Below are 13521 nucleotides of genomic sequence, written 5' to 3' on the forward strand. Positions count from 1 at the left end.
TTATGCTGCTCTATTTTCTAGCTTTCCCGTCAAGCGCTTTGGGTGCCTAGAAAAGCGCTATATAAATCCAATCCATTATTATTATTTTCTGACACACACACACACACACACACACACACACTTTTAAAAAGGGCACACCACACAGCACAGTGAACATGTAGCCACAGTGGATACATAAACAAAAGCATTCATATGTTGTCATGCATCAATACAAGCATGCATTAGCTAATGCAGTATAAAGTCCACTTCACTGCAGGACCGGTGAGTAAACCGCTTGAGATTCTAAAAATGCAGAAAGTGGTGGGTGACCTTCATGCCTTATTCTAAGGGTAAGTTGTCGATCCATGCTCAAACTGCTGAGGTGATGTGCTGCTGCAAAAATAAAGGTGTTTTACCTACTGTACCTGCAATGATACGAAACCAGCCGGTGCACAGCTCCTCAGCCATCAGTAGCTCTCTCCATGGACCCCGCTGCTCTCACTCCAGCCAGGCAGAGGGATGAGAAGGAAGACAACGAACATGGACAACGACAGTTCACCGGAAAGAGAAGAGGGAGATGAGGATGAATATTTACCAAAGGCTACCGTATAACTAATAAACAAAGGTCTTTGGAGAACACAAATGTACACTGATGCTGACAACTGCAAGTGTACTCGCGAAGCAATGCACGCAACCTGTGGAGAATAGTAATGGGGCACGGTAGCCTCAGCCTGCGAGTACAGATTTGTCAAGCACTGAAGGTCAACGTGTCCTATGGGAATGGTTTCACCGAATTCTGCCTAAGTTCTGCAGTGCAGAAGACAGCATATGCATCTTAATCATGCAACTGTTTCATCTGCAATTTATTATTGTGATTTCCAACAGGGGAAAGATTCAGCATTTCAAAAATGTCTAAATTAGCCTGTTTAGATTTGAGATACTGAACGCTTTGACAGATTCACAGACTAACCAAAACTAATAAACTACAGTTTCAAGTTAAACTATAAAGTACAAACATATATAGATATAAAAGATGTGCAGAGTAAATTTGTCCATCATTCTAAAACATGGCCCCCAAGCTTGATTAGCTACATTTTTTCTCTCTTCCAGTTTAAGTGGATCCTAATTGGCATGTGGCAATCTCAGGTGAACTGACAGGTTGAACTTGCTTCAAACTCCAAAAGTGCACATGCTAGTGGTGCCACCTACTGGTCACTTAAACACAGTACTTTATTCTCCATAAAATACCTCTCGACCCCTCTGTTCCACATAGACTTGCACCTGCGTGGTGTGTGATTAGTCATAAAATATGAGCAGTAACAAGGTAACAAAGTAAGACACAATTATAAAACAATAGATCGACAAAAAGGATGCAGACATGATCACATGTAGGCTCACACCTACAGTAATAGTTCCAGTAACAACAGCTGATCACACGAACATCTATTTCATTTTAAACATTATGATTAAAACGGAGGTGACAGCACTGACACAGTGCTGCAAAGTCCTGAGCCTTGTAAATGTCTCTTCTTAGAGCAGAGCAGTCTGTTAAGAGTTTGGATAAACAGTGCTAACTACTCAAATATAGACTATGAGCAAGAAAGCTCTTTCTGGCACATTTGGTTTACGTTCCAGATGGCAGCAAGCTGCAGAAGATAGAGAAAATAATTCTTCCTCAACCCTCTTCACCCCATCTATCCTTCCCACCACCCTCTGCACCGTTTCTGCTCTGTATGTGCATCTACCCCTACCCACTAACAAACACCCATCGCTTCCCTCCCTCTGACCTACTTTCTCGCCACCTTTGCTCATGCCTTTCGCCTGCTGGGTGCAGTATTGCTCTAAATCTGGGTATTTTTCAAAAATGTCTCTGCATCTGCCTGCAGGTCCAAAACTGTCCACGCCACCAGCAAAAAGCCACAAGAAAAATGCAAATGGGTCATCGCTGTTACTATACGGATAGAGCATAGAGGTTACATTTAGTAGAAAACTGCTGTTCTTTTAGTCAAGCAAGAAACCGCTGGGACGGTGAGGCTGAACTGCTTATCATACATCAAATACGTTCTAGTTCTATCGTCAGTGTCCCCAGTAAACAAAAATATCAATCCTGCACACATTGTTCTTTTCTCTGCATCAGCAGCAGCTGGTTGCAGACCATTCTGTTGATTAGACAGTCAGTAATATTGACTGCATTTATGATACTTTACATATTATTTTCAAAAATCTAAAATGCATCACTACTCCACTGGAATGTGGGACATTAGTATAATCCAGTAGTATACACTATTTCCATGAAAAAGCATGCACGTGGCCATACTGGGGAAACATTTTTTTAAATCATCTTATATATATATTTTTTTAAGTGTAGGCTGAATTCCAAACATCGCACCAGACTCTTGTAAAAATAACAGCTGTTCATGGAGACTCTCTCATTTTCTGCCTAACACAATATTGCCTATGGATTTCATCGGCACCATTCTACATGAGTCCCTCGTAGGGCTGGGCCATATTATACCGTTCACGGTAATACCGGTATAATGTTAGGCAACGATAGGAAAATGAAATATCGCGATAGAATATGAGTAAAACGCGCGTGCGCAGTGCCTTTGTTTTCATACGCACATGGCCGATTGTTGAGTGAAACAGATGAACCAGAATTGGTTTGTAAAAATGGTGCAACTTCAGTGATGTGGAACTGGTTTGGTGTTTGTCCGTCAGATACACGACAAAGCACATTTTTTTGCAGAACATGCAAGCGGCCGTCGTTATTGTCGTATTTGTCAGACTAAGATGCTCTTAAATCTGGGAGTAATCTGGGTCCTAAACTCCGTATACTTCAGGTCAAACGAACAGTGCAGCATCACTGAGCGTTAAAAACTGTCTAAATTCTTTCATCTTTAATAAAACGATCAGCATTGCTGCTTTACCAGGTGTAACTATGAAGTTTAACTTCCAGGCATCCATTAAAACAAAATTTATTACATTTAACGGAGTTAGAAGTTAGCAGGAAGCTAGCGGAAGTTAGCTCGCTAGTTTCGCTAGTTACCTAAGCATGATATAACATGTTCTGACTGAGAGATTTCTGAAAAAATTCAAACGTACAGCTCTGCTATCACTTCCAACATAAATGAAGACAGGAAACTAAACAGCAGTGACGTTTGTAGGGTTACTGAAGTTGGGCTAGCTGGTATATAATGATGTGCTACGTGATGGCTAGCGACACAGCTATGTTAGCATAACATAAACAGTGAAGCTGGAGGACGAACACTAACACTTTTCCACTTATAAAAGTTAACGTGAAGGTTCCTCATGGTTAGAGACAAATGCAATCGCATGGCAGGATGCTGTAAACGGACCAAACTTCAGTCAGGAGAACAACTGAGATAATCCATCCACAATACGAGGTTAGTCATTAATATACTGCAACAACATGGGAATAGAGCAGCTGCTAGAGAATTCAACATTAATGAACCAATGGTACAGAAGTGGAGGAAGCAAGAAGAATGAGTTTAATAAAGTTTGATTTATCTGACTGCTTTGTTTCGCTTAATGTGCCTTATAATCCCGTGCACCTTATGGTCCGAAAAATACGTACTGCACACTGCAGTTTAATGTTGCAAAGCACCTCTTTTTAACTTCAGTGGATATTATATATGGTTATGTTCAGGATATGTCAGCCCATTTCTACTGGAAAACTTTCAGCAAGGAATTTGCATTTGCACTGTTACATTTTTATAAAGCTTTAATGTACATAAAAACCAGCTTCTTATTTAAGTGAAAATAAATGGAAGGTTGTCTTTTTGCGCTAGTAATGTTGTGGAGTTGTATTTTGTCTCGCATCAATTATATCGTCAGTTATATCGTTATCGCAAATTTTCAAATATATATCGTGATAAATATTTTTGGCCATATCGCCCTGCTCTAGTCCCTCGTCACCTTTTACCTACCTGGAACAGCATTTGCTGCACCTGAGGCATGTCAACACAGAGCGGGAGTATCACAGATATGATGGCTCTCGGTTAAAAACATCTATAGTGGGAATTCCCTTTGCTCATGCTGCAACAGTCACGTTTCACGGCCCAAGGCCTCGTGCCATTTCCCCGCACACTGCTGAAGAAACATCCCTGCAAACCTCCACCCTCCACTCCAAAGTGCTCTGATGAGGGACGGTGATTAGCCTGCACTCATTAAATGTAAACAAACAGCCAGCAGTGAGTGCAGCCGAATCAAAACAACATTCCACTCGGTGAGAGGGAGAGGCGGGAAGGGCGATAAGGTGTGGCGAGGACAGTGTGCCATGTTGTGTGCCTACGTGCCATTCAGCCACTCACAATGCTCTCAGTCTGTTAGTACCACCAGCCAGACACGCTGTGTTTTGTCATTACCCCACTTGCGTCCCTGCCCAGGGTTGCAGTCACACATACACATTAGATGATGAAAGATTGTGTGATTAGCAGACACTTCCTGATTACTTGATTACACTGGGGAGGCTGACTAACAGCTCATGGGTGAATCTGTCTTGTTTAGTCTGATGCCACTGGGGCTATTATCTAAAGCCAAGTTAGAATAAAACACATGTATTCCAGTATTTCTCTTCTGTATGCTACATCATTTTTGGTGTCGGGTCAGTGGAATAAATATCTGTTCGATTGTTAGACTGGCATGTGTGCATACTTTATGTGCAAGCCAAAACTCAAATTCACTTCATAGTTTAGCCTGAAAATCTACGCAGTTGTCTTCTCGCTGCATTCCTGCTAACCCGAAACCCCTTCCCGAGTCAACCCCCTGCTAGAGGCCCCCATTAAAACCCAGTTCTCTCTTCAGCCTGAGAACAGGGGATGGAAGAGATGAGCTCATGTCTCTGATCCTGAACTGGTCAGCTCTGCCGTCTACCTAATGGTCTCCAGGATGTCAACACTGGTGTGTCCTTCTTATTCACACCAATGATCATCTTCACAGAGGCCCCAGACCTAAATAAACACAGAGCAAACTTGCTGTACGATCAGCTTATATCTATAAACAGTGGAGCGGTTTAAATTAGGCCACTCCCAAGAGTACCGTACTTTGCTTGGACAGCCAGGCTGAGATGACAGAATGGAGCCAGATGAACTCACTGAAGGGAGTTTCAAAGGACTATTTCACACAACGGCAGAAATAGCACAGATGCGACTTCTATACTGTCCGACTCTTTGGATAATTTAAACAGACTACATCTTTAACTTGCATTACATTTATTTGGAGGCTTTGGCTCTACGTAAGAGATCCGCATCCTTCATAAAGGAGACTTTGAGCTAAAAACTCACACGAATGAAATCCACAGTTTAATACATACTTACAGTTGGGGAAAAAGACAGAATTTGCCTACGCTTGCTTACTGGCTCGCTCTATTTTGGTGTGACACCCACAAGGATGCGTCGAATATAGGTTTTGTGTGTTTTTCTGTGTGTGTGTGTAGAATCTGTGATGTGCTGATAGGAGCCAGGATGGGCCTCCCAATGACGCATTTAACTGGAGCTATAATTTATGAAGCATCTTAAAATGGTAGTTAAAAAAAGAACTTCTGGATCTTACAACGCTTCAGAGGGAGAAGAATTAACTTACTTCCTGACTTAGGACAACGACAAAGTCACAAACTCACAAACCCAGTAATCAAAGTAACATTCCTGCTCAACAAAGCACAAACCAGGTTCTCCACAGTCACTTCAGTTCTCTAGTCCCTGGAAAAAAAGGTGATCGATATCACCGTATGAGTCATCAACTAAATACTTGTAAGGTGGAGTCTGCCTGTGGGTGGCTGGGTAATCCCATTTAGTCATTCTCAGCAACATTTTACAGTAGTTTCATTAGATGAACAATACTAGGGTACCTCACTAATCCAAGACTCACTCGGGAAACTTAAGACAATATTTACAAAATGTATGTGCACAGAGAGAGAGCTTACTGTATGTTGCAGTCATTAATAACCATTTCATCTACTGTCATGGACCGAGAGGAGGGCCGGAAATAAATACAGAGAAGAGCAACAAAGGAGAGTTGGTGATAACTGCTGTACCTGCTATAAAAGCTTCCAAACACATGACAACTGGTCAAAAACCAAAGATAACACATGCCAAACAACTCCACATGTCAAAAAGTCTGATGTAGGGCTGGGTATCGTCACTGATTTCTAGAATCGATTCGATTTCGACAGTAAACGATTTTTAGACAGTAAACTGTTCTTGAAGTAGAGAGAGAGAGAGAGAGAGCTGTGCATGAAGCGTGATCATGTGTTATCATGGTAGAAGCGAAACAGCAAAGGTCAGAGGGAATTCATGACGATGTTTATGTGAAGCGTAGTTTGGATCTTCTTTTGCTGCTGGTTCAGTCAATATTGTTTGGAGAGATCAAACCTGCAGCTTCAGAATCAGCACAAAAAGGGCGTAAACACAAAGCGCCCACCGACGCCTCAAAATCAGCGAGCTGTCGGCTTTCAGCCCCGACCGTGTCCGTGGCGTCGGGTGAGGAAGGCGACATCTCACTGATTCTGATGCGTCGGCGGGTCCGCGCTTTGTGTTTACGTCTTTGTGCAGAATCCGTGTTCCTGCTCTCATTTACTGTTTTAGCTGTTTGGTGGTTGTTGAAATTTTGTGAGCTTTAACCTGAGATTCTGGCGATTCGGGCAAAATAAATTTATATTAAATGGTAAATGGCCTGTATTTGTATAGCGCTTTACTAGTCCCTATGGACCCCAAAGCGCTTTACACATTCAGTCATCCACCCATTCACACACACATTCACACACTGGTGATGGCAGCTACATTGTAGCCACAGCCGCCCTGGGGCGCACTGACAGAGGCGAGGCTGCCGGACAGGGGCGCCACCGGGCCCTCTGACCACCACCAGTAGGCAGTAGGTGAAGTGTCTTGCCCAAGGACACAACGACCAAGCCTGTCCGAGCCGGGGCTCGAACCGGCAACCTTCCGATTACAAGGCGAACTCCCGACTCTTGAGCCACGATCTTTAACCAATTTTTTAAAAAAAAAATCGATTCAGGATTTTAATGAATCGATATCACGTTATTCAAGCTAGAATCAAAACCCACCCCCAGTCTGATGGCAAGAAAGCTAGTACTCTAGCCAACACTAGCATTTCCTAGCTCCTTCTACTCTGCTGAGGATAAATAATTTACTGTTTACTTTATCTGTACCAAATACAACTATGGGACAGCAGTTATTGAGCTTGGCTATTCCCAGTTCACGCTGAACTGGCTGTTATACCAATTCCCACTATAGGTTTTAATAAATGTACGCTGACAGTGGATTGCAGCAGCTCGTGGTATACATGCTGCACCAGAGCTGCTGCCTCAGCTTCGTGTCCTGATGCTGCTGGTTGGTTCTGAACGTCCTGATGTTGCTGACAGACACTTTCTTTTTATTGATCCGTCTATTCTGTGCTCCTGAGGAGGCAAAAAGAAACTCAGACATAATAATATCAGCCCCTGTAGTCTTTGCCTCCCTTTGGTTGCCATGGCTACAGAATTCGCCACAACAGCAAGCTGAAAATGTTGAACCACGAACGCCGAGCGCAGTCTCGTACGGCTGTGCCTGCTCAACAGGGCAAAGACCTGTTGAGCACCGTTTGCTATCACGTTGCCTTTGAAGACGATGGATGCAGATGCTTGCTGTCAAAGCATTTTTACAAGATTCCTTCTGTGACATTTGACAGCAGCGCTGTGCCAGCCTGCAATGTGTCATCCTGTGTTCAAGCGCAGCAAAAGTTGCTCCAATATCTCGACTCCTTTCCACGACTGAAAGTGACACACCACAAGGGAGGCGAGTCTACTTATCTATATATAAATACACATCACATACTTGCGTCTGCCGTTACACTGGCATACAAAGGCGCATACATAGCTCTGTGTTACTTATCTCCGACTTGTTTCACAGAAGCTCCTGTGTGTCAAAAAATAAAGCACACTCTTCTTCCTCACAGAAAGCCACAGCTCACCCACGCACACACAGCTCACCCAAACTCCTCACTTCCAGTAAATTCTCTACCTTTAAACTCTCAGAGGATCCTGGGGACATTTTGTGCCATTCCTTTTTTAATTTTCATCCTATTTTGGCTGTGCTGAATGAATAGCTCATATTTACTAGAAGATTTAAAAAAAAATTTTATTTGTCTCAGCTCCTTAGAATATCTAAAAATGGCTAAGCTACGCAAAACCGCCACATTTCAGGCCAAAAATGACCACATTTATGTTGACATCAACTAATGCATTCCTTTATGTTAAAATTTTATTTTGGATTACTGTCCACCAGGTGGCGCTACTTTTTACCATTCAAAGCAAGCAGCAAAATGTCACACTTTTTCTGTTTTCTGCAAGGGAAATGATAAGTGTGCCATTATTGATGTTAGATAATGGTGTGTGTGTTTGAGCGTGTATTCATATCTCTGCGGGGACCAAAATACCACCTTCAAGCCTCATCATCAAACTTAAGGGCAGTGTGACTTTTGCACAGACAGAAAGAGACGAGCTGGCAGCACCATATGGGAACCTTGATTGCAAAGACAGCAGTCTGTCCATTTGCTCCACGTAGAGCTACATAAACATACAGGCCTTTATATGGTTAAAATATGATTAAAGATATTTAATAGTTGCATTTACTCTGAAGTAGTTTTAAAAGACAGTCATTTAAAATGGGAAAAAATATTACATCATAGTATTTTTACAGCAGTTTTTCCGAAGCTGCCATTTTTTGTCCTTGGGATCACGAGTGTCAGGTTTTGTTTTCTTTTAATCTGACATTACAAAAAAAATAAAAACACATGTTGCTGCCAATCATTGACTCATCTAAGGCCCAATAAAAACAATCAAATATTCCTCGAAATGTATTTTATGGAAATTGTTTTTGCTTTTTCAATAGAAAACAGTGGAATTATGTAAACATACTGGGCTTTAAAGGGTGAAATCGCAAAAATTATACTTAATATTTGAAATTATTTTTCAGGCTGAAGTAGTTTTAAAACATTGAGTATTTTAAAGTTAAAAAAAAAGTTGCTATATAATATTTTTACCGCATTTGTTGGCAAGGTGGCATTTTTTGTCCTTCGGTAAAAAGAGTCAGGATTTTAAGGATCATCTAATGGTTAACTGAGCAGCATCAGTGGTGCTCACAGAACAACTACCACTATATATATAACACCTTCAATTTCACACAGGAAAAATAAGTCTGTACTTAAACCATGTGTATATATCGATGACGATAAATAAACTCTGGTATCAGCTTAGGTCCCAAAATAGATAATAATGTAATAATGGATTGCATTTATATAGCGCTTTTCGGGGCCCTCAAAGCGCTTTACAATTCCACTATTCATTCACTCTCACATTCACACACTGGTGGAGGCAGCTACAGTTGTAGCCACAGCTGCCCTGGGGCAGACTGACAGAGGCGAGGCTGCCATATCGCGCCATCGGCCCCTCTGGCCAACACCAGTAGGCGGTAGGTGAAGCGTCTTGCCCAAGGACACAACGACCGAGACTATCCGAGCCGGGGCTCGACCCGGCAACCTTCCGATTACAAGACGAACTGCCAACTCTTGAGCCACGATCGCCCGTGATATGCAATCCCAAGACAGTCTCCCCTTTTCCTTCAGTTTTTTTCTAACAAGTTTCAGCTGGACAGGAGAGTCCAAAACTCTGCAACACAGAACATTTCCACTCATCAGGCTAAAGAAAAACAATCGAGCAGGATGAGGGATCACTGCTCATAAACACTGACTGACTGGCTCCCTCATCCCATTCGGAAAACCCCCTAAATAACTCCAGCCAGAAACAAATGTACAGATAAATAATAATGCAACTGAAGGGATGGTGGGCAAGCCATGCAGAAAACATACCGACAGCCAAACTGAGTGAAAGAAGACTCTACAGTACAACATAAGGCTTCCCCCTATGGCTAAGACAGCATGAATGACTCACTCCTCCTCCAGCAGTAACACCACCACCACTCTCTGCATTTAATCATGCAAGCGTCAAGCTCAGGATATATTTTAATGTATCCTCAGCAATGTTTCAGAGGGAATAATACACAAAAACAGATTTAGTTACTAGTTCAACGTCACTCAAAGGTCGTCGTCTTATGCAGGTGCTACCAATTTATCTGCACACGCCTTTTTTAATGATTCCTTTAATTAATTTTTGAGAGGGAAAATAAAATGAATACATTTACTGAATTTTGCACATGACAAGAAGCCCCTGGAAAACTAGTTTCTGACAGAACAAATAAAGATTATCAGTTTGTAATGCTGCGTGTGTCCATCCCCTATATTGTGAAACATGGACACAGTATTGCCTTCGTGGTCAGAGCCCAGATTCCACTGTCTAATAATATTTGTGCATTTAAGGGTTTCCACAGAACAACACAGGAAACGGGGATCAGAAAGTTTCCCAGTCTGAATTTCCCAGGCAAAGAACACCCAAAACCCAAAACCTCATTCATTATCCTCAAACTTGGCAACCCCTTCTCTCCCCCACAGTGTTTCCCACATATCAATAACCTCTACGTGAACTCACTCGACTTCCAACACTCACATGTGCAGCAGGGCTCTGGCTGTCTCAACATGATACCCCCAAACTTGGAGCTGTACCTACAACAAAGCCCCTTCACTATCAGGTCTCGCCGCTTGGCAGCCACCATGGTCGTGCCTCTGGGCAGTTCTTTTGATGACTATACACACAAACATAAGTTTAATGTCAACGGTGAATAAGAAATAAAAACTGCATGTAAAGAAGCAGCATACAAGCCGTTTCAAAGGGTTCATGTTTGTTACCCATCCTGATCTAAATTACAGCCTAGTTATGACAAATGTGTCGGGCTACACAACATACCGACTTCATTACCATCACCGAGACACTACAGAGATGCATGCCACTACACATCTGAAGCAGTCATGACCTATTTTCACATGTGTCAAAGTAACAACACAGTTGCCAGTTCAACTGTTTCACTGGCTCATTTGGGGGAAGGGACAACTTTTTTCTTTGCTATAACAAAATTCTGTAACAGGTTTCTATTCAGGATTTTTGAAGTGCCTCGTGTCCCCTCCTGTGAGGTCTACACGTTTTTGTTTCAAGGCCAAGTCTTAATTTGAATAAATATGCTTCAACACTTTCTCTCAGAGGATCTGACTTAACTGCTACTTTCTCACACGTGTTTACGCTGGTGCCACCGCTGATACAGGACGGAAGTGACAGAATATGAGCCAGCCCTCCGCCTCAGGTAGCTGTGTGGGAATCATCACATGCAGCAACACCAGTTTTAAATGACAAACTGAAAAAATGCACGTTGAACGGACACGGATTCCATCACATGACGTACAGGCTGGCCTTTTGTATTTTGATTCAACTACCCGCCCCCCTCCGTAGGCATAAACACCGCAGTTCTTACAAAACATACTCCATCAGATTTTCCTGTAAATTTCCCTAACAAATGCTGAGCCAAACCTCACGATGCATTGAGCTCAGTCAACATCGACATGAATGAATCGACTGCAGTACGCTAATGGCAAAACACAATTACTCAACCATTTAATCAAAAGTCACCATTTCCCTTCTACGGCTCTCCCACAGCATGAGCTGGATTGGAACATTGTGTAATGAACGTGAACTAGCTGCTACTGTCTCCATTGTGCTGCTCCAAAACGCTGACAGGGGAGCGCTGAACTCAAGACCCTTGGTGACTAATGTCTGCAACTGAGCCAGTCCAGACTACAGAGGCTTGCATACCCAAAGGCACTCTTTTCATAAAAGCATTGGTGAATATCAGGGACAAAAGACTGTGTATTTGAAATTTACTGCTGGAAAGAAGGTCCCAAGTGTTTTAATCACCGACAAATACACTTCTATCTTTCTGGTTTCACAACTAAGATGGGTCAAAGAGGTCAACGGCAAACATTCATACTCAAATAAAACAAGAATCTTTAAGGACCACAGTTAATCAGCTGAGTTTTAAAATGTAAAGGCCTTGGGCAAAAACATACTCTGGTACGACACTTTATAGGTAAAAAAAAAGAATGGTAAAATGCACCGCAATGCTGATTTAATGTGCACGCATCATTCATGTGAACTTGCACAGCTATAACTCACGAGATTAGTTTCTGTCCCTGAGATTTGGGAGTTTTTTCCAATTCCCTGATGTGGTTCCTGTTACTAAAAAAACAAAAAAGGTTTCAGTTACATTTCTAGTACGCAAGATGTTCTTTACAGGACCTCAATGAATACAAGTGGATCAATAATATTAATAAGTGTTGGTAAATAGTACCTGAGTCATAGTTACTTTATTTTAAACCCTATGGTATTCTATGTAAAACCAGTTCAGTTATGTTACTTCTGGCCTGTTGCTGGAGTCTCCTACTTTCCCAAGTCAAGTAACATTGCCATGTTTTAATGTTCTTAACAATCTAAAGTCAATTTGAGTACGGACCTGTGCTACGTCAAAGGCATGGCTACTGAGTTATACATAACGGTGGAAATGGCTCTGTATAAGTGCCGAGCACCAGCCCACCTTTAAAGTAGTGCTACATGTTTTTGGACTAAGCTAGCTTAGTATATGTCATGATTCATTTAGCTTTACTATATCGTTTTAGCGAGCAACAGTAGGTAAAGCCCTGCACACCACTTGAAAAGCGCGACACACACATTAAACTAATGAGTTTGCGTTTAGTACTATTGCTTCACCTGTAGCTGACAGTTAGAAGCATCCCAGTAAGCTTTACTTTTGACTCGCTTGTTAACTTTTACCCTTTTTTCCCCTTAAAATTACAATACTTACGGCAGTTTGGAAAGTTTTGGAGATTGTTCTTCTTAAAGCTTTTCTGATGGGGTAAAACCAAACAAACTCTTTCTCCTGTTCAACAGGGAAAACTAAGGCGGGTTAGCCACTCAAACACTCAAACGTTGTTAATTACCGTCAGGCAAGACATGGCTGCCGGAAGTGACATATTACCTTGCTTGTTACTGGAACCAATGGAATAAATAAATATAGTTTAAAATAAATAAATAAATAAAAATAATGAACAAATAAATAAGTGGAATAAAATATAATAAAATTGGAGTAACGTTCGTAATGCACGTGACAGGCGATAACAAGCAAAGTCGCTAAATGACCTACCGCTACTTTTCTTTTCTTTTTTCTCTTCTTTTTTCTTTCTTTTTCCTTTCTTTTCTGTTTTTTTCTCTCTTTCTTTTCTCTTTTTTTCTTCTTTTTTCTTCTTTTTTTCCTTTTTTTCTTTCTTTCTTTTCTTTCTTTTTTCTTCTTTTCTTCTTTTTCTTTTTTCTTTTTTCTCTTCTCTTTTTCTTCTTTTCTTCTCTCTTTCTTTTTATTCTTTTTTTTCTTTTTCTTTTTTCTCTTCTCTTTTTCTTCTTTTCTTCTCTCTTTCTTTTTATTCTTTTTTTCTTTTTCTTTCCCTTCTCTCTTCTTTTCTTTCTTCTTTTTTTTCTTCTTTTTTTCTTTCTTTTTCTACCTACCGCTACCAGACTCTTCCATTCAACAGGTGTGC

General features: G+C 41.5%; 1 protein-coding gene across 1 annotated transcript in view; it reads right to left on the bottom strand.

Annotated features, from left to right (window-relative positions):
• sgip1a (SH3GL interacting endocytic adaptor 1a) overlaps window positions 1-13101 on the bottom strand; it is an 82882-nt gene extending 69781 nt beyond the window's left edge. The window contains exons 1-2 of the mRNA XM_082510347.1: window positions 12795-13101; window positions 396-480 (exon numbers count right to left, since the gene is read on the bottom strand). Coding sequence (XP_082366473.1) covers window positions 396-447 — 52 coding nt within the window. The 5' untranslated portion in view covers window positions 448-480; window positions 12795-13101. The remainder of the gene's footprint in view (window positions 1-395; window positions 481-12794) is intronic.
• Between the last annotated feature and the right edge of the window lie 420 nt (window positions 13102-13521).

This window comes from Aulonocara stuartgranti, assembly GCF_965226115.1.
Source record: "Aulonocara stuartgranti genome assembly, chromosome: 17".
Taxonomy (NCBI): domain Eukaryota; kingdom Metazoa; phylum Chordata; class Actinopteri; order Cichliformes; family Cichlidae; genus Aulonocara; species Aulonocara stuartgranti.